General features: G+C 41.8%; 1 protein-coding gene across 14 annotated transcripts in view; it reads right to left on the minus strand.

Moving 5' to 3' along the window:
• Positions 1-22,642, minus strand: part of LOC139620643 (ERC protein 2) — a 151,983-nt gene that overhangs the window by 113,937 nt on the left and 15,404 nt on the right. For 9 of the 14 annotated variants that reach the window (XM_071476375.1, XM_071476377.1, XM_071476372.1 and 6 more), the window contains 5 exons: positions 21,988-22,062; positions 19,334-19,489; positions 17,280-17,372; positions 15,919-16,086; positions 1,765-1,932 (listed from right to left, as the gene is read on the minus strand). In XM_071476375.1, coding sequence (XP_071332476.1) covers positions 1,765-1,932; positions 15,919-16,086; positions 17,280-17,372; positions 19,334-19,489; positions 21,988-22,062 — 660 coding nt within the window. The remainder of the gene's footprint in view (positions 1-1,764; positions 1,933-15,918; positions 16,087-17,279; positions 17,373-19,333; positions 19,490-21,987; positions 22,063-22,642) is intronic. The other 5 variants (XM_071476386.1, XM_071476380.1, XM_071476379.1 and 2 more) reach the window with 4 other exon arrangements.

A 22,642-nucleotide genomic window follows, 5' to 3' on the forward strand; every position in this document is an offset into this window, starting at 1 on the left:
GATTTTGGTATGATGAAATGACTGGGAAGAAGGCTTTTAAAACTGGAGAGTGACAATATGTCTGAGCTGCTGTAGAAAGAAAAAGAGGAGAAAAGGGGAAACACAGAAGAAGAGTGAGCCTCTCTGCAAAGCCGCAGACAAACAAATATCAATGAAGGAAGAAACACTAGTGAGTGAGTGAGAAGCTATCCATCAACACAACTGCAAACAGCACAAACAAAACAGAGGAGCAGCGGAGCCATCATCCAACAGTAACACAGCACAACTGCACACACAAATTGAAAAATAAATCTCTTTTAAACTACACAAATGATAACTTTTCAACTTTTTAATGTAAATTATAAACTTCCAACCAAACCCTGCAAATGGCCTGGCAGCTAATAGCAAACATTTGATTTCTAAAGATGAAGTTCATATTCGACATGAATGAAATGTCAGTAAGCAGAGGAGCCCTATTTATCAACTACAAACAAGCTTATTAAGTGCCTTGAATAAAGACCTATAGGTAGGATCGAGGGGAGCATAGCAGAGTATAGGGTGCAGGTAAAGGTCATCTTTTAACTTGCCCCACAGAAACACCTGGGGATCACATAAACATAAAAATGTATTTGAAAATATTCACGCACACACACATGCACTCACACAGATTGATGGCACTGCATTTGACCTTTGGAGCCCTTTTTCATTAAACTCAGCAAGGGGGAGGGTGGGAGGAGAGAGAGGGAGATCTAATTTGAGGACATGAGAGGAAACAAGGAAGTTGAGAGGGGACCTTTATGTGTGTGTAATTGGTCTACAGAGGAATTGCCAACATGCACACCACAGGTGGCCACAGGCCCTGTCTAAATAGCTAACCTTATAAAAGTCATTAAGGCCTTTGAGACATGCCATGTGAGTACAAGAGTATGTGCATGTATGTGTGTGTGTGTGTGTGTGTGTGTGTGTGAGAGAGAGAGAGAGAGAGAGAGGGAGAGAGATAGAGAGCACAGGTGTGCATATATATTTACCATATGTAAGGGTAATCGAATATAAGTAGCAGATCTCACTACATACACATTCAATGATACAGCAAACAGTCTATTCCATCTATTCACACGGCTAATGACATGATCATGCAGCCTGAACCAGTACAGAGAATAAATATGGCTGGTTAAAGAAGGAAAGACACCTGATGTGGTGACAGTCAACAAACCTGTCACTGATCAAATATGTACACTTATTTGTTTGCCTAAAAAAGTGATTTAATTCACTAGTTAGATAGTTAGATAGTTTTTCCTGGCAAATATAAAATGTGAAAGAAACAATTAGGCTAAGTGAAAGATTCCTAGTTTTCTACATTTTTATATAAGTGTAACTAACCCTACTCCTAACTATAATCAGCACACAGTTCACTTTATTAAAGCAGCATTAAGGGATATTTTTTGTCACATGGGGGCAGCTGAACAAGCTGAAAGCACAACACAAATATGTTTTCACCTCATAATATGGAGAACTTGTCAGTCAACAGATGTGTATTTGCCAAACCGGCAGACACAACGCAATGATAGCATTCATTTGGAGCTGATACCTGACAAACGTGAATCTGATTGGGGAGCAGTGAGAGCGAAAGTTCTGGCCTCTCTAGTGGGTGTGGACTCCTTCTCCCATTGTCACACTTTCCTTTAAAAGAAGTTCAACCAGCTTAAAAGGAGCTTTAGGTATGGCTATAGTGGGTGCAAGACTTACAGACACTGTATAATGCTGTAGTTAGCTGGATTAACGTACCTTCTTCTGTAGGACATTAACCTTCCTTTCCTTGACGTCCAGCATGTCCTTCATGTCCCTGATTTCTCCTGTTAGTGTGCTCTTTTCATCAGTCAGGTCCTGCAGCTGCTTGGTCTTCTTGGTCAGGAACTGCTCCTTCTCCTCCAGACGCACCCGCAGAGCATCTACCTAGAATAGACCAAAAAAGGGCAGATAAGAAGTCAATAGGGAGTTAGGCTGAAATATATTCAGACATAGATTGGTGTATACCACAAACACTTACACGAATAGACTGAGAGGCAAGAAAACAGGTGAAATAAGAGTCAGAGTGGTTGATAGAACCCAATATTCATACAATTTATCCACACAGGCAGAGGGAGAGGCAAGCATGTGGGAAGTAATGTGAAATAGATGTTTTAGGAGGAAGCAGAGCATGAAAAACACTTACAAATATACAAAGAAATACAGAAAAAAGATCAGGAAAGATTACACCATTTTTTCCAGTTCTCAGTCAGGTGGCCCATGTGTTATTATTCAGTACTGGAACTGACACGGCTCAACACATTTACTTGTTGACATTTGGAAGTAGTAAAAGTTCAGCTTTGACCTAATGTCCATAATATGAACCACCATGGACTGATGCAGTAAAAATGTGTGTGTGAGAGACAAGAAGCCTGGAGCCTATCCCATCATTTGTTATTGAGAGTGTTATATGATTGGGCCAGCGCTGCCACAGATCAGACTGCTCACACACTTCACACTCACACATTAAAAATCCTCAATATCTGGCTGTGTGCAGTGAGATGAGTGATATCTGAGCTCACTCCAGAACTTCTTTTTGGACATGTATCTGTGTTCTGCTGCACCGCCTACAGTCACACACACACACACATATGCACAAACACATATATACACACACTCAGCTGGCTGTCAAGAACAGACTATGCACTCCTCTGTTGCTCTTCAACACCTGATTACATTTCCAGCACTTTTTGCCATTGCACAATGAGTGAACCCATTTGAACCTAATTTTAAGATGTGCATGTGTGTTTTATATGAATTCAAGACACACACACGCAGACCTAGATAAAGGGAAGCAGTAAGGGTGAGCTTGTTAACAGTTGTTTTAACAAGTGTTACTTGGACACTGAGGGGACGTTGCGAGAACACATAAAGCACAGGCTCTGTTGTGCTCCACAGCTTATTTCCCGACCTTTTCACATGGCTCTGAAGGAGACTCATCAAGGAAGGGAGTGTGTTGGAGCCACTGAAGAAAAGTAACTGAGTACATTTACTCAAGTACTGTACCGAACAGTGGCATGCAGTGATTTTTATACATAGGCAAGCAAAACCCAGCAGCCAACTATCACCCCACCCCAACCTAACTCAGCAATGCAGCTGTGTACTACATTAACCGCAAAAATATGGAACTGACTAAAACATACCTTTTCATGACAGTAGAAAATCAAGTTTGTCATACATCCAGGGCCTGTCCTGTCTCATGATTTTTTTGCTGCCTGTCTTCTCCTGCATCTTGCTGCTCTCTGCCTGGACATATTCACATTTGTCTTTCCTGCCTGAAGAAGTTTTCAGATTATTCCCCTGAACAGTGGACATGTCAAATGTTTAGTGCAGAAAAAAATATGACACACTCCAATGACAATGACAAACCTGTATTGTCTAGCCTCGTTGTTGTTAGTTGTATTTGAAACACAGATGCGGGAACTCCGGTCTTGAGAAGGCATAGCATTTATTCACTGACAAACAGCCTAAAGTGCACATACATTGCAATACTTTCACAGCTACACTGCTAACTGCTGTCCCTCTCTCTCTTTTTCCCTCCCGCTATGCACGAAACCTCCCTACTGAGCTATTCTTGAAAGGAGCTGTGCTACTTCTGTAACAACATTCAGTCTCAAACTTCTCAAACTTACTGCAGACCTTACACAGAGATGATAAATTAGTGTAATTTGCTCGTTTTCTTGCTACTGCTTCCTCTTAACGCTTAATTCGCCTGTTTAGTTTCCACGCACGTCTGCGGATGCGCGCAGATATTGCATGCAATGTCATAACTGATCTCAGTGCAGTAGAGGCTGAGCATGAGGCTGAGTCAACGATAGCTTGCCTAGCATACCGTCTCTTTGCTAGCACCCTTTGGCTGTAGCTAATCACCGGTCAAAGATCCCAGGATTATCCTCAATGTGCATGCTGCTGACCCTTTCGCTCGCCCAGGTCTTTGTCAATGGGACACAGTCACACCCACGAAAATGACAAAAACAATAGGTACAACAGCTGGAAGGCAAGCTAGCTTTCAGGGACAATACCCTGCTGCCACCTCAAGTGGGCAGTAAATTACATTATGCAAACAGGCATCAGGTCTTTTATGGGACAGACAGCTGTTCTAAGATCAGATGTAAGGAGCGATAATGCTTCAACTCCAGTATGTTTCTAATAGACTTCTATTTTTAGCTTCAACTGAGCAAACACTGCTGTACAACTGTACTTTTTTCTCTACTACAGTTTATTTATTTGATATCTATGAGAGTTAAAGGAGTCTGTTCACACTGAGATCTTGCTGATTTAGTATTTTAGTAACCAACAAGCAACAATCAGTAGTGGATAACAAAAATATTTGGCACTAATAACTCCATAAATGGAAAGTAACACAACAAATATACTAACAACACAATTGGGATGGACAGCTGCGTTGGACCTCATTTAGTGCCTACCTGCTTGAATGTGTGTGCATGTGTAAAATGAGAGTGCACCATGCAGGCCTTCAGACACACAGGCTTCCTCTCAAGTAGCAGCATTAGAAGCAGTCCAGGACCCCCAGGTGTAAGATGATGAAGTATTTATCTCATATTGCTTCTCTGGCAGACAACCAGAGTCTAATACTGAGCCCTGCTCTGTCCTCCCCCATCGCACACTGGCTGGCACACACTCAAACGCACACTAGTGACACCACTAATCCTTTGTACGTACAGTACGTTAGTACCTGCACGTTATCGTGCTCTGATGCCCATGTGCTGCTGCAGAACTGTGTGTGCATGCACTTGTGTGTTTGTCACTGTGTGTATGAGAAAGAGGAAGAGAAACCCCCTCCCCTCTAACCCCACCTGGCATGGAGCAATTTAGCAAGAATGTAGCAGAGAGGCCTAACAGGAAATCCCTGCTGTCTCACCTGCACTGGCCCACTAAGCTGTGATAGTACTGTACAGACACCCTGCTAATACCCTCTTAAAGCACTCATTGCTGCCAGACACAGTACATGAAAAACAAGGAGAAAGGAGGATAGATGAGGACTGAGGGATGAAAGGATGGAGAGCTTGAGGAGAGATAAATGAAAGGGTGAAAGACGGTGGATGGAGATGATGGGAATTCTTCACAGATCATTTGGCTGGAGCATATTAACACCACTGACATGCTGCTCTTCCATTGGCTAAAACTACTTCTCCATCAGCAGGTCTGTTACAGGAAATACTGTATGGCTTTATCAGCTGGCACACATGCTGAGATGATAGACAGCTAACAAGTCAGGGTGATTAACCTCTCTCTTCTCCTTCAATTTCCTCTCCAATTTCCCCTTTCACTCGCTTCCCCTTCTTCTCAATGTCATCTTCCAACAACATCTCTCTCTCTCATCCGGGCCACTTCTACCTCTCTTTCAACACTCCGTCCCTCCAGCCATGCTCCAAACACTCCAGGAGTTTTCCTATTGCCATTTAATTGTGTGGGTCCTGTGGTGAGACAAAGTGATGTGTCGGTGTGACAAATCCCTCAAGTCCTCTAGCCAGGTTGTCTTTGGGACAGACCCACATTTCCCAGCCGTGACCTTGTAGGTTTGTGCAATTCTGTGTGGATTTGTGTTTCCATATGAGAGTGATAACATTCAAAGCAGAACTCCTACAGTCTCCAGGACAACCGGGTTACTCATTCTACCTCCGCAATTGGACACTAGGGACTACATTCTGTTTTGTAATCGCAGCTTTTTTATGTGCATGAGAAAAAGAAAGAAAGAGAAAGGTGAGGAAGAGAAGTAGAGGGGCCCGCAGCTGTCCAGTTTCACAGAGTTAAAATCTAATAGGACTTTGGCAATTGCACTGAGGCGTTCCTCTGAACAGATGAATTAAAAACACATCTCTATCACCCCATCTCCCCCCATAACCTCACTTACGCTTTCCAGCCCCTCACTCAGCACCATATCATTTTAAAAAATGACCTTGATATGTTTTCAAGATTCTGTGGTTGCAAAACTATTAATTCTTGGCAATACATGGTATTTAGTTAAACAAAGAAAGTCACAAACCAAAAAGCATTCTAAGGTGTGCATGCACACATGCATTTATTTATTCAACAGTTTTCTCTATGCACACATGCATGCACCTGCAATTAAACATGCATGCATCCACAAAAATGCAACTCATTCATTCTCACACTCATTCAAACACACTCTCAAACTCATTCTTTCCTTGACTTCCTCTCTCATTGCTTGCAATGACAGCCAAATGTGGATTCCGGACACTGGTTAAAAAAGTAAAACAGAGGCTTAAAGAAAACAGCTTCTCTGTTTGTCCTCACCTCCCTTTTTCCTGCCTCACATTTCATCATAAAAGTTTTTCTGGCAGGCGAATCTGCAAAGGTATCAGTCCCAGTGTCAGCTCGGGTCCGCAATAAACAACACATAGATTATATGAGAGGACCGCAGTCAAAGCGGCAGAACCAGAGATGATGGGGAGACCACAGCAAAGGCCTGGGGACGCACCAACACTTGCATGCTAACAGTTGCACTCTCACTCACCCACCTGGGAGTCCAATATTGCGAGCAGAGTTGTAGCTTGATCAGAAAAACATTCCTAATATGATCTCAAATCCTTTCCAATCTAACTCTTAATCACACATACACACACACACACACACACACACACACACACCCACACCATGAGCTATACTCATTTTTTGTGCTGCTGAAAAAAAAGAAGTTTGAATGTCACCTCAGCTGACAACACCACCATAAAAGTTCTTAAATCCCAAGAGTGAGTCGAGTGGAGTGTATCTGGCATCTGAACTGGGATCAGCTCAGGCTGCTGTGGTGCACTACACACAGCTGTGTGAGCGATTCAATTCTCTAGCTGTATGACATCCAGCCAGCCTGTGTAAATACAGCAAAGGGCTGTCGTTAGACTTAATTTATTTAAAGGCCTGTACTGTGAAATTAATCATCTAAATTTATGACATAATATTCAACTAATTCATGTTTGTCTAGCCATTAATGTGGCCAAGTCTGGACTGTATCACTGAAAGAAGGAAGGTTATTTCATTTCAAGATGATTTTAGACCACCAGAAAGTCTCCCATACCAGCTATAATCAGTCAAATATCTCTTTTGGGTGAAATGTATGCAGCAAAGAGAGACCAACATGCTCTCATATGATGAAGAAGGAAGGGAATGAATGTGGACTCCTGGGTTCAAACAGCCAATTGCTGTCGGTTTTGCTTCCACTCTGATTAATGTTTGCATTACTAAAGATCGCTGAAAGGTGAATAAAAAATTGGCCAATCCAGCTTATAAAAGGCGCACATTTACAGTATATACACTACACTGCCTCATACAGATGGTGTATAAGCACCTGACTGTCGGTCTCTTTTACTCACACAGATGTGAGAAACAGTGGTGCTAAATGATCCATAGTTTCCTAATGAGGCAATAGAAACTTCCAATAGATTTCAGGAGGTCACTGTTGGAGGTTGTGAGGTTAGAAAGCCTGAAGACCGAAAGTGATTTTTTTCATGAGACCATTCATGCATGGGTGCACACAGGTGCAGGTGGAAGCTGCAATGTCAACTGCGAGAATGAAGCACTTCACAGAGCAACTGTGAACAAGGGCTTCCACAAGACAATGCACTGTTTCTGGGTTCTCTTGTTTGACACACACATACAGACACACACACACACACATACTGTATGAGCAAGCATATGCACACACACAGAAGATTTCCTCTCCACCTGAGCGAGCCACGCCAGACATGACGACACTAGGGCTGATCTGTGCGGAAATGAGGGACGTTCCCTGTCCTGGGGCTTAGGCTGGGTGTCATTTGAGGTGTGTCATCAAAGCCGGGGATAAGGCAACAGTCAGAACTCTGATCATGGATCGTATAATGGAAAGATCACCTCAGGGCCGGCTCGGGATAATAAGCGGATGTAAACTGCCTCACAGCAGGGGCTGCAGGGTGGAGAATGGCCCACAGACTCATTGTACACCACAACATCTGTTGATAAAACCATGGCAACACAGCTGTCTGCCCACAGGCTAGAGAGCAAATATGGGAAAGCACAGATGTGAAAAAAAAAGACAAGGATACATACACGCACAGACACAGAACTCCCAGAATCCACTGACAAAAGGATCTTTGTGGACAAAATGAATGAATGTTGTCTGCCAAAGCATAAAGGTCAATCATGCCATGCTTTTGGTGTCATACAAGTGGATGGATCTTTGACAGAGAAAATGTAAGGGACTCACCCCAAATGCTATCACACTAACCCTCACTGCACACAGCTGCCTCAATCCCTTTCTCTACCGCCATCCATCATCATTACATCCTCCAGCAGAGGCACACACACACACACACACACACACACACATAAACACACACACATATAAAGGAAGAGGCGCTGCAGGCGTTCCCCCTCATAAACACTTGCTCCTTCTTTGATTATTTTTCCTGATCATTTCCAGCACCACACGCCAGTTGCTACATCCTGTTTCCAGGGAATCCATTTCCTGTCAAACCACACTGAACAGTCACTCTTGCTAACATGTGGAGAACAGAGCAGTCAATAGTAAGTGCCTGAAATCTTCTTAATTTCCGCTTGATCAACGAGTGAAACCACTTCTTCATTTGATCTGTCTGTCAGTCTGCTAGCATGTCTAACACACCCTCAGCACCTATTAGCACAGAAAACACTGATTTGAAAGACATCGACTGGAAGAACAGTGCAGGATATTTGAAATAGCCAGGGCTGCAGACTCAAGGTTGAAATTGGGGCATTTTTGCTTGTAACCTTTTTCTTTCCTTTTATGATATACTGCACAAAACATGTTCAAAGCTCTTTATTTCCTTCCTTACAAATGTATTTGCTATTTAGTTGCATTACATACAAATAACTTAAGACTGGGGTGCAACAAAGAATTCTGTCATATCTTGGTTCATTCCCAAAACAGCAGAGCAGAGATCTGTATTGTCTCATAAATACTGTATTGTCACAGGAGGGAGCGCATGGTGGCTGATGCATGTAAATCAGAGACATAAATAAAGTGTAGACTCTGTGTAGCTGCATTTGTGTGTGTTTGTGTGCATTCCCTTTGGATTATATCCTCCAGTAAAATCCTCTAGGTATGAGCCACCAATCATATTCATAATTTCGTCAATTAGGGTCTCCTCAGGTCCTTCGCACTTTACACATGTATTTCATTTGAAATGTTCAGTTGATCTAAACAGTCCCTAGATAGTCTCTAAAAATGTCTCTAAACAGCCCGTATGTGTGAATGTGAACGTGAATGGTTGTTTGTCTCCATATGTCAGCCCTGTGATAGACTGGCGTTCTGTCCAGGGTGTACCCCGCCCTCGCCAAATATCAGCTGGGATGGGCTTCAGTCCCCCGTGACCCTGTACGGTAAGCAATATAGATAACGGATGGATGGTAGCCATTTGATATATATATATATATATATATATATATATATATATATATATATATATATATATATACCCTCAGCAAAAGGATATTGGATATGGATGTTAACACTCCTTAAAGATGAGATGAGAGGAAACTCCATCCTGTATTTGTGCTTTTCTCTGGTTCAATCAGTCTAATTAGAGACTTTCTATTAACAAAAATTGAACTTCCTGTTAGTGAGAGAGAAAACAGTTTTCTTATCTTTGTATGTTTGCCTGTGCATGTGTCTATACGTGTGTATGAAATTAGAGGTTAAGTGATCTGAATAAAGCAGAGCGACCCTGAAGAAGAGGAGGTCAGAATAAAAACAAAGGAGCATATTGTCCCGGTCTGTCTCTATCAGCACCTCGCTGCCTTCTGGTTAACCACCCGCTGACTGACAGCAGACCAAACAAAGCCCTCATTACTCTCTCCGTTTATGTGTGCTTTTGTTTAGTTTCAAAATGTACAAAAATGGAAAACATGAGAGAGCACATGCACAAGCGCACACACACACACACACACACACACACACACACACACACACACAAACACACACACACACACACACACACACACACACACACACTTCCCACGACCTTCATGTGGGATGAATCATCACACAAATGACATTTACCTCAGATGTCCTCTAACTTAACGCATCAGTTGTGCTGTGGCATGCGGTATGAGCATTTGCACGACAACACTAACGTGTGTTTTCCTGCGCATATGCGTAAGTAACTTTGTGTAACACTTGTGCTCGTCGGCGCCTTCAGTCGTGCACATATTTACCTCGTTCCCTGTGTAAACCATTAAATATCTCATCCCCCTTCTGACCCCTATAACTCCACTTTATGGCTTTTCCACATGGCCTCTGAAGAACTCGCGGGGGCTTTATTTTGGATCGTCCCATGTTTGTTCTGGGGGGCCCTGACGCTTTGCTACTCACACTGCATCCCAAACCGCACCACCCCAGGAACCCGTGAGTATGCTGTTGGGTCTGAGAATAGTGACCATGGTCAGTCAAGTTCAAATGAGGTCATATTAAAACTGGTTTGCAGTGGTTGGGACTCATCACAACAGGTCCAGGGTTTGAAATGTGAAGTTGACAATTAGTGGTCAGCCTAAAACAAGAACTGTTTCCAATTCACTTATGCCAACAACCTCACTGTCCTCTTCAGAGAGTTCATCAAGTTCTCACCTCCCTTTAATCTGTTATTCAGCCTCTATTGTAGTTCTATCAACTGGTGGGGGATGAGAATGGAAAAATAAAAAGGAGAGGTAGGCGACAAAGTGTGGGGCGAGAAGGCTGATGGAGGCAGAATGAAGTAAGAGAAAACATGGACAAAAGAAGCAAAAGGGAATGAGGCAGAAAGAAAGACAGAGAGAGAGAACACAGTGGGGGGAGAGTCCAGGGTGGAGTGTAACCACGTTGAGACCACATCTTTTCTCCGCCTCACTACCTATGCGAACCATCAATCAGCAAAGAGAACAAGGAAAGATCAACAAAAATACTCCAGCAGGGACCACAGCACACCGTACCATCGCATCGCTCACTGACAAAAGCCCACAGCCTTCTACATCCATCAAAAAACTCTATTCTCTCACTTCCCACTTCCTCCTGTTGCTCCATCTATCCTCGATTCTTGCCCTCTCCAACTCCAGATTCTTTTTTTTTTCCTCTTGTTTTCCATATTCATCACCGTCGCCACGGTTGATGTTAGCAAGTCATTTTTGAATCATTTATGTCTTCTTCGAGTCATTACACCTCAACCTCAGAATCAAAACTCAGTGGAGGTCTTCTGGCAGACACGCTGCAAACGCTGGTGATGAAAGAGAACACAAGATATTTGAGGTCACATCTGAGAAACTTCAATTGAAATACCACAGGCTGTGTTCTCTCTAAACACGGACATGTTGCCACATCGCAAAATGTGCATTAAAGGCGTGCTGCTTCTCACACTTCTGCTGGCAATCAATGAATAAAATATCAAATGTTATATGGCTGTGTTATTTATGTGCCTGATTCAGACTTTAACTTAAGCACCTTGAGCCTACTTGAGGTCTGGATTTCCCCTGTGTGGATAAGTAGCCACCTGCAAAATACACGCCTCCAGTTCTCAATATATAAATCAAAGATTATTGATCATCACAGAATGAAAACTATAACTAATTGCTGACAAAAACATTAAATACAACATGATTTGTTGCATCCAAAAAATGAAGGTAATAACTCAAATTATGTAATTCTCCAGGATTTAGAGTTACAACTAAAGAAGACAGCAGAGATAGTAATAACAGGTCAGATAAAAACGCAAAGAAATCATTCATGCTGTTGACACAGAATTGGTTCAGACTTGTGGCTATGGCTCCAAAGTGGTTTTCCACATTAAAGGTGCTACTACAGGCCATATATTCTCTTTGTAATGCCAAAAAATATAAAGAAATAGAAATATTGAAGACATTTTGGCCATAGAGAATGGGTTAAACAAATAAGCCCTGTGGTAAGACAGACAGTACAGGGAGCTGGAGATAATCCACGTTGTGTTGCAGTTACAAAGAATGCCTTCAAACAAAATGAGTTTGTGAAGCCTGGCTTCTCCTCACCTGAACTCATCAAAAGCAGGAATCATGTCAAAAGGCAGTGTTGTCAGGGATGTACTTATAGGACAACGCGCCTCCAATGAGCTGCACCTGGAGTACCCAAAGTGCATAAAAAATTTTAACTTTACTCAGCAGGTGAGGGTGATCCTGGGTAGAGCCGACACCCCAAATCTAAATTCAATACCTTTCTGCATTGTGTGTTTATTAGTAAACAAGACACGTTTTGAGTTTTTTCAACTTAAATATCTTAAATACAAATAATATGGCTTGCAGTGTATTAAGCTCAAAATGTTACTTCCAATCAATTCTGAATTCATGTCATTTTATATATATATTTTTGGTTTTTTTTTCTTTTTTTTACACTTTACACTTCTATCTATTTTTTACACTTTATATTAAAATTACACATCATTATTATTAGTAGTAGTCGTATATTTTTTATTATTATAGTGTTAAACCTGCTTTGCATGCTTGCTTTGCTATCTTGTACGCAAGATTTGTATTCATTTTTACTGGTGTAATTGTAACATGATAATAAACTGGTTGTATTGTACTTTTTGTTCTTACTCCATACCATGCATGTTATGTTTTGCCCATGTAAAATCTAGGCACTGCTAGATCAAACAAACAGACCCACAATCTGATTTGGCCACTTTAGTCAAATGTTCATATTCTATGTCCTCAAATAAAAGTAAACACAGACAAAGTACCAGCAACCCCCTTTTTTTACTGAGGTTGTGGCCTGCTCCTTTGTTGCTGGCTGGTTAAATATGCAGGAAGATCTCTGATAGGTTACCTGATCTGCCGGAGTATAGTTACAGCCCCACATTGTCCCGATCGGGGCAGGAAAGACACATATACCTACTGTATTAAAGGGTTAAGTTTCCACAGACGTGGGCAGCAGACTCACAATGCTCACACGCACACATGCACACACTCATTATTTTCCACATTTTCCAGTTATCTGGAGACAGATTCAATCACGCCCATTTAGAAGCTGTCCTTAACTTTGACTGACAAATAAATACACTTCCATTTTCTCATTCCCTCGCTCACAGTGCCTGCTCTGTTCAGCGGCCAGTCCCTTCTCAGTCCCATCCTGACGTGAATTGCTTTTAGAGACAAGTGTCTGTGAGATGAAGCTGCTCCTCGGGTCTGGGAGACACCAGTCTGTCTCTGGGGGAGTGGACTACTCTACCAATCACTGTCATTCATGATGAGACCCACCTGGCACTCACAGGAGCACACACACACACACACACATATATATATGGGGAGGGGTATGATAGACCAACAGTTGGACCAAAAGGAAGCACGTGGCTATTGAGGAATTTTAAATGAGATGTGGGAAAGCTGAAACAAAATGCTGAGGGGAGATGAAGTAATAATGAGTGGATGGAAGGAATGAGGTGAGAAGGGAGATCCTGGGAGAATCACTATCCTCTCTAACTAAATGACTGACAGGCAGCAGAGGAATGCAGAACCACAGTTGGCCTCAAGCACACTCAATATCTTTACCCATCCCCTGGTCTGCCCACTTAGCCCAGGAAACCTTAGCCTTTCCCAAGTGGGGGAAAATGCCACTTCAATTGCAGGAAAAAACTACTCCAGATCGGGGATGAGAGTCCAGTAATTAGCTCTCACAGCGTATGTGTTTTTGTGTGTATATTTATGACTGTCTGTGTGATCAGGACTTTAGTAGCCTATGAGAAGTGACAAGTATAAAGGCTACAGAGCACTGTGTCAGGAGCATTACAGCCAATTATATATATCATTCCTATAAACATACATACACACATTAACAGACACAGATACACAACCACCACCTGTTCTCTCAAGGGCATAATTCTCATTTCAATTGCAGCAGAGACATTTACTGGAAATCGCTTAACAGCAACAGTTTTAACCAACAAGAATAATATAATTTAATGGTATAATATCAATGTGTGTAATACACTGCATAAACTATCAAAGGTTACTACTAAATGTAACCTCTGGCACCTAAATCCTCACCTGCACAGTTTATTCTGAAAGGGGTATATTCATGAATTATGATCTATGATGTAGAGGTGATCATGTTGATGTCAGTTGTGTGCATGTGTGTGGGGACTCTAAATCATCCAGTGAAGCCTCACTAAGCTAACATTAAGCTAGCGGGTCAAATGGCCCTGAACCAGCGTCTTGGCAGTCAGTGAGGGTGGACACTTGGGGAGACTGAAGTCACTGTTATTGCTCTCTGCTGTGTTGTGTATCAGCATTCTGTCAGTTGCTCTTTAAAGACATCTCATAAGCTTTAGGGTAGGTAACCTTTTACTGAACCTGCATTGCACCCACACACATGAGAACACACTGTGTTGCATCCACATACAGATTTCCACTGACAGTTAAAACTGATATTGGCTGTAATATTAGCAGACTTTAGCCATCTGTGTCGCAGTGCATCACAGCTAACACTTATCTTCAGCTGCAAATAGATGCAGTTACTACTAAATATAATCAGGTAGACTAAATAAATATGTAATGAATAAATTCTATTGGTCTACTGTCAGCAAAACTTGTTAAAACAAAGACAACAAAGTTGTGGAACCAAACCACAGACTGAGGAGCTCCTCTCTCCCTTTATCTCTCTCTCTTGGTGGGTTAAGATTGCAGTGGGCACATGAAAGAGTTAATCTGGGAGGGCAAATCATAAAATGACTGTGAGTGACATATCTCCGGATCTTGCCATAAAGTTACACCTGCGGCAAAATGATACACACACACACAAATAAAAATTTCTTTAGTTCATTTTAGTTGGACACACAAACCAAGACATGCCCACACATAAAAAAAACCACCCACTGAAAACCAATTCCTTTAAGTATGATGTATTCAGCTAACTGCGAGGGCCAAAATTCCTTGCACATGTATGGACAATTAGGCCTAATTTTGTCCCAAATTGCTTCCTGTAATGATGAGTGGACATAGTTAGCAGACTGCTCTCAACTGCTGAACACAAAGAGATCTAAAGTATCAGTTCCAAGTCTAGAGAGTGATGGAGAAAAATGCTAAATGATCTCCGCTCCCCCACCCCACCCCACACACACACATACACACCTCTAACTCCCAACATGCAACCTGCCTCCATTCCTAACAGCAGTGATAAAATCATTAGAGTCATAGAGTTAAAAAAAACTTCAAAGATGAAGAAGGAAAAGCAGCCAGCTTTCTACAGCCTTCTGACTGACTGACCCGCCCACACGTACAAGCCCACTGGTGGACTAAAGGCGCCACACGCATAGGCATTTTTTCCACCCACCTCCTTGTCCTTTAAAAACACAGGAAGGGAAAGAAACCAAGGCAGAAGAAGACAGGCTTGCACAGGCTTGTACACTTGCACACTTTCTTTTAGGATGTGTATCTGAGAACAGGTGCATTACAGCAGTAGGTCCTTATGTGTGTTGATGTTGATGCATGTATCTGTGCATGCAACTTGGTCATAAAGGCTATTTTTCCAGGAACGGTGCACCTTGATCAACATCACTGTAAATTTGCCATCATTGTTTTAACAGTCTAGACAACACAAACAGCCTCAACATATTATGGCCCTTGATACTGTTATTGTTGTAGTGATCTTCAGACATCATCACTTTCAGGCAGCCTCATATATCTGAGGCTGTGTGTATACTTAGAAGTGTTTTTCAGGAGGCTGGAGTGGCTTCGTGCATCATGGTGAGTGTTTGTATCTGTGTGGGTGTATTTGTGTGTGTTTGTATAGCTGGAGATTTTTTTATGTCTGTGTGTATGTGCAAGTGTGTCCATGTGTGTGTGTGTGTGTGTGCATGTGCGTCTGAGCATGTGCACACTGACCTCCGTCTGCAGCGTACTGGCACGTTGCTCCTTGGCGCTGAGCGACTCCTTTAGCACCTCGATGTGTTGCTTGCAGTCTGAGTTCTGATTGGTCAGTGTTTCCAGTTTGGTCTGCAGGGCCTGCATCTCTGACTCCTTTCTGTTCAGCTCCTGCTTCAGCTGCTCTATCTGGCAATCACATACACACAAGTTTGTTATGAAAACCTTTGAGTCATCATGAAGTGAACTCATATACTTGCAGATAACAAAAACTTTCAAAAGTGAGAAAGAGTATGGCTTTTTTTCAGGCAAACAGGCACACACATGCACGCACGCACACAAACCACATACACACCTCCTGCAAAAACAGGACAGTGTTGTTGTTGTATATTACTGAATCTGACTTTTTTCCCCCCACACTTTGTTCTCTATGAACAGAACTCTCAAAACAAGTGAGTGTTTTGAGAGCACACATTCCTTTGAGTGCAGCAAGAGGCTTAAAAATGCTATTTAACATAGGAGTGGGCAAAATGAATAGGGTGATAGGTAATCATTCAAAATCATTTTAAAAAGAAGATCTCAGCAGTTCCTATGCTGTGACGCATTTTGATAAAACAGAACTTTTTATCATTCATTTAGACAGGAAATTGTAAACTATAATATCTAACCCTTGCACATGTATGGACAATTAGGTATGATACATTTTTTTGGAGAGATGATAAATCATAACACTGAATTATCGCCCAGCCCTACATTATCGGTCGTCGCTCAGGGGAGTTCCAGGCCTACTGTCTGCATTGTGGACACACCAAGCCAAACAGCCAAAGGGTGAAAAAACACATGCAAAGTCATGGGGAGCAATATTACACTCACATAGCTGACAGATTACAGATTGTTTTGAGGAAGGTCATACAGAACAGGACAGAATAGAACCACGAAGGAAATCAAATGCACTAACAGAGGGAGTTTTCTGTGCTGAGGCTAGCTATGTGCAGGAGATTGGCATCTGTCTACCGGTGCCAAAAATGCAAAAAAGTTGATTCGAAGAGAGATTTGTCTAATTGTGTGTGAGCATGGTTAACTGGGGAATTCTGACTGGAGCAAAGCTTGGCCAATCAACGCTCACTTAGAGAAAGAGAAAAAGAGCCAAGAGGAACAGGGGAGAAGAGGGGCAGAATAATAGGAGACAGGGACGAAATGAGAGGTGGAGTCCGAGAGGGACATGATTAGAGAGGTGAGACTGGTGAGAGGGTAGGAAGTCAGTGAGAAAAAGGAGTCAGAAAATGGGTGGACTAAGAATAGTAATGATGAAGTAGTGGAGCTTTATAGATAAAATAGAAAGAATGAAATGAAAGGGACAATGAGGCTAATGAGAGGGGTACTTCTGCTTGTTCTGTGATCCAAGGCTGTTGGGTAGGGAGGAGGAAGGTGGGAGCTGGTCTGATGGAAGACACACATGGTGACAAGTCCTGCTCCTAGAGAGACACAAAGACAAGAGGACAGCGAGCCGCTTATTGCGACACACACCTCCACGCTCTGCACCCTTCAAGCACACAACTGAGGCCTGTGAATTTAATACGCGGGGAAGTTCTGCAAGAAATGATTATCCGGATAAATAAATACACCTACTCTAATGCTCACTTATCATACTTGAACAAATTTTCATGCTCTCAGAGGCCACTTATTAGTGTTGGAGTAGATCAAAGCCCAGAGAGGAAACCAGAGAAGACAGCATCCCCGTCCTCTCTGGTTTCTCTTTTATCACAGACTCACCTCAACACCAGTCACCAACACTGCTGAAAGACCAGGGCCCTAAACACTTCAAGGATATAGAATGAATCTGTGTGCCTGTGCATATCTGTGTGCGTGGTGTCTCTCTGTGTTTCTGTGTGACTGTACGCAGAAAATGAGAAACAGGAGAGCGAGCCAGGGCCATCACTGTGATGTATATCATCCCAGGTCAGTGCGGGTGAGGACAGAGCTCTTTCCTCTAGCGTTGTAAGCTCACATTCACCTGTCAGGGCCCCATTCATAAAAACATCTCTTTAATGATTGCATCAGGAACTTCCCCGATGCAATGACAAATGGGCCCTACAAAGAGCACCATTAATGAAACAAAGAGAAATATTTTCACATGGAGAGCTAATCATGGGCTTCAGCCATCATGGACATACAGCTAGAAACTCTGTGGAACCTGAACTTAAATTGTTTAATGTGGTTCCTGTAGGATAGAATGTCAACTGGCAGCCTGTGGAATATTAATGAATTCAGAAAATGTGAGGAGGACAAAAATGCATTAAGTGTTCAGTGTTTAGGTGTTTTAAGTTTCTAGGATATCTAACTTTTTTTTCTTCCGAACACTGTGTCCCGTCCATTCATTTATTTGTTGTGGCCCACTAGAGCTGAGTGTTTTCTCCCTAAATCCAGAAGAAATTATTTTCAAAAACTCATCCTGAGGAAGCGCAGAAGAGAGCCTGGACCAGAGGTATTAGCAAAACTGAGAACCTAGACACTTAAGAAAACACTGCTGAACAGCCCGACCAGTGTGATTAGCTGTGCAATTAATTTGTTGTGAATACTTCCAGGCTTCAGCAAGAGAGGGTCAGGAATGGGTAGCAGGTTATCATTATGGATTTCCCACTGATATTGACTGTTCACACTGAAAAAATAAAAATATAGAAATGTATATTTATTTAATTTATTTATATAAGTATAATTTATCTAATTATAAAATAAAAATGAAATATTAAAATAAATATTAGGCTATTTAGGACCATATATATATATATATATATATATATATATATATATATATATATATATATATATATATATATATATATATACACACATATACATATATCTTACTTTAAAGTCCGGCCCCAACAGTGGCTATTTAGAAAGATTCTGGTCCTTGGAAAATGTTGTTAACTTTGCTGTTGCACATGTTCATGGGCCCATTCATGTGCGTGTGTCTGCACACTGGTGTGTCTCAATGAATAAAACAGTATCCAGCCTGGGAGAGAGAAATCTTACTCAGGCCTTTCTAAAGGTCTCTCTGCCAGCTGAAGGAAGGACAGTAAACAGACACGGTGCACTGTAATCTGATAGGGCCTAAGTTTGTTCCCTGCAAACAGTCAGCCGTCACAGAGAGGAGTGTAGCACGATGCTTGGTCATCAAACAGGTAAAGTAGATAAGGCACACAAGAGCTGAAGAATACATTTATAAGCATAGGAATTCTTGGTATCCATGCAACACAAAGGGCTTGGAGCCTCGGTTAAGCAGCCAAAAGACACAACATACTGCAGCATACAGTTTGGCTTTTAGGATTTCTCCACACTCATGCTTGAGCATGCAACATGCAGGTAATGGGTTCTGTTACTGATGTCTTAAGGCACACATGCATCACTCAGGTGACATGCAGAGACGCTCTACCTTTGTCTTCATGAATTTAGAATGGCTCTTGTAGACCTCCACCTGCTTGAGCTCATCCTGCCTGTCGTCAGGGTGCAGCAGGCCACTGGTCTTTAACATCTGGACCTCATCCTCTAGGTCTCTGATGTTCCTCTCCAGGGAAGAGATTTTGGTGTCCTGCACCAGCAACAGTAGGCAGGCAAAGAGTCAGGAAAGATCTGACTATGGATATTAAATGTTTCATGTTGCTATTTAGATGATGATCAGTCTGTCTATCCATTGATCTGTCAATACAGCGTTCTAAAATGCCACATACAAGAGGACAGAGAGAGGAGGCTGATAAAACTTTGTTGCTCTAAATGAGACCATTGGCTTTTTTTTCTTTGCTAACTGTGGTCTGCGAGGATCATTGATAAATTGGTTGAGACTTTACGATTATAACTGACAGCTCTCTCCCTCATCTGGTCATTACCATTAACCCTACCAATACCTGATTTGATGAACACACAAATTATATGAGTTGCATCGGAACTAAATATAACTACTAACTATGGAGAATAATAACCAACAATACAACAAACAGCTGCCTCGGTCACAAAAGTATTAGTAGCAGTGAAATAAAATACCCAGAATACTGCACTTACAATAATTCATATCCTGTATCAAGGTTATAACCTATTAATATATAGCCCTACATCTGACTAGAATGTCTGGAAAAAACATGGGAAAAATATCCAGGCAGAGCCGTTGTGTGCAGCCAAGATGTTTTCCTATGCAATGTCTATGAGAGAATGGAAGCGTCTGTCATGGACAGGTCCTGAGGTTCTTTAGCTGCATGGATTCAGACATACGTTAAATGCTAAACCTTGGAAGAGAAGAGAAAGGTAATTGAATAAATGGAAACAGACTGTATGATGCCATCAGCACAAACCACAGGCAACATGTAAGCATCTGACCTCTATTACATCCTCTGACATCAGCCCAGCACATGGCGCTGAATTTACCATCCTAAACATACACCAAGCAAACAGGAAGGAAGAAAGGTACATATGACTTACACACAAAAAAGAGTCTATGCAAGGACATAGACTTTCAGTGTAGACCCAGAAAAAAAAACATTAAGGTAGGGCATTCAGGCATGAAGGAGAATCCCTCCACTAAAAGAGACACACATACACACACAAGACAAAAATGCCCAGATACAGACTGTGATTCAACCATTTCCATTGCTGCTGGTTTACTTCTGTATCATAGGCCATGCCCTACTTTTAATAGCTGATTGCTATCTGTTTCTGCCTGAGAGCACAGAAAGAGAAAACATCACCCAGAGGAAGAGAAACAAGGCAAACCCAACGAAAATAAAAAAGGATAATATCAAAAACAACATTTAGTACAATAGGAATACATGTTATAAAAGCTGCACCTCAAAACCACCGAAACATAAACTACTGTACTTGATGGTGCTGCACTCCAACCAAGAAGGAATTTATAATGGTGATAGAGGGAAAGACAAACACTGTATATCTGTAGCCCATGCTGAGTTGACAGAAGACTTGAGACATTAGCACATATTACTGTACCTGCCAGATAACGTCAGGATCAAAACAGAAAGGGGGATTGGTGTTCTGTAATTACAAAGTGGAAATATACACCATTCATTTTCTCTCTTGCATTAATATTCAAGTGAAGTGTCTCAAAAACCGGTGATTCCAGGAAATATCTCACCAACATCACCAAAGGAAGTTATTGTTTCTCTTTCTCACACTTCACGTCTCATCCCTCTGGCCATGTTTGTTATGCCTTTTCTAATTAATGCAGTCATATTTCATTGGACTTCTCTCATGCATTTACAACACTGTGGGCATCCCTGGCTTGCACATGTGTAGTTTGTTAACAGGCAGACAAATCACAAAGTATGTGTGAAAAATAACTGTGGTTTTGCTGTAAGGGAGCCGCTTTTGGAACAAGCGTTAGTTGAATGAGTGTGTGTGTGTGTTTGTGTGTGTGTGTGTGTGTGTGTGTGTGTGTTGTGTGTGTGTGTGTGTGCAAGCAGACATATGTTGAGTCAACTGCATTTTTCACAGCTCTAACGACTTCAAAGGGCTGAGATGAGAGTGAAAGCTTCCATATGTGACATTTGAAACAAATTGAATAAGTGCTCGACTCTGCATGGGCCAATAATGGACTTTACTTGGGCATGGCCGCCATACAGGCATGAGGCAACAATAAGACAATGTTTCTTTTAAAGTTTCTATTTGTGCATGAATGTTTGTGTCTGCATTTTCAGCCGAGCCAAATCCTCTGCTACTGCTCACATTACAGCAGCGCTAATCTATAATTAAAGTTCTGTTGGTATGAAGCTGATATCAAACTAAACCAGAAAGCATGCTGCAACTGGAGGAGCAAAATACACTGTTGAAAACAAGATCACAAAATCTGATTTTAATTTTCATTAAAACACACCTACTGCAGTTTCAACTTGCTGAGCACATTTTTTTTTTCTTTTTGGGAGAGAAACTGGCAAATACATCTGCTGTTATAAACAGTAAAAAAAACCACTGACATTTATGAATATGAGAACTGATCTATTACAGCAATACACACTCATCACGTAGCACATTATTACTAAACAACCTGCCTGCTCTTGTTTATTGAAGATTCCCTGTAAGTCCTACCTTCATATCAATGACAGTCTGCAGAGCCCTGGTCTTGGCCGGATCAGCCTGGAGCTGGTTCCGACGATGGAGCTCCTGGGGAGGGACCCGGTAAAAATAAGCCTGGCGGCTCATCATCTTTAGCACTTTCTAACACCCACAAGCCTCAGAGCCACTTGAAAAGATACACTGAGCAGACAGACCAGTCACAGTTTCTATCTCTCCCTGTCTTTTCTATTACATTTTTCTTGTCTTTTGCTCAATATTTCTGTTATCCCAGATTGTACATCCTTAAAAATTCTTGTTTTGCGCCCCCCCCCAAAAAAATCCTATGATCTTTATGCTGGTTCTTGGTTTGATGCTCTCCTGAGGACTTCTGCTGGCATCTCTTTTTCCTGCTCTCTCTTTTTTCTCTCTTTCTGTCTCCGTCCGTTAGACGCTCAGGTATAGGTCATTTGTATCTGTCTCCATCACTCTTTCAGTCTGAATCTTTCTATTTCTTATCTCTCACTTGTTGTCTCTGTCTCTCTCACAGATGTCTCTGGCATGCCGAAGCTCTTGCTTAGCAACACTTTCTGCCAGCACATGCGCTAAGCTTCTTCAATCAATAATTAATGGTAACTCTGACCTATAACTATGCTTACACAAAAGCACACACACATTTAAGCTAATTTGA

The sequence above is a fragment of the Trachinotus anak genome, unplaced genomic scaffold (genome assembly GCF_046630095.1).
Source record: "Trachinotus anak isolate AG129_WGS33_773 ecotype Australia unplaced genomic scaffold, CSIRO_AGI_Tana_v1 ptg000004l, whole genome shotgun sequence".
Lineage (NCBI taxonomy): Eukaryota > Metazoa > Chordata > Actinopteri > Carangiformes > Carangidae > Trachinotus > Trachinotus anak.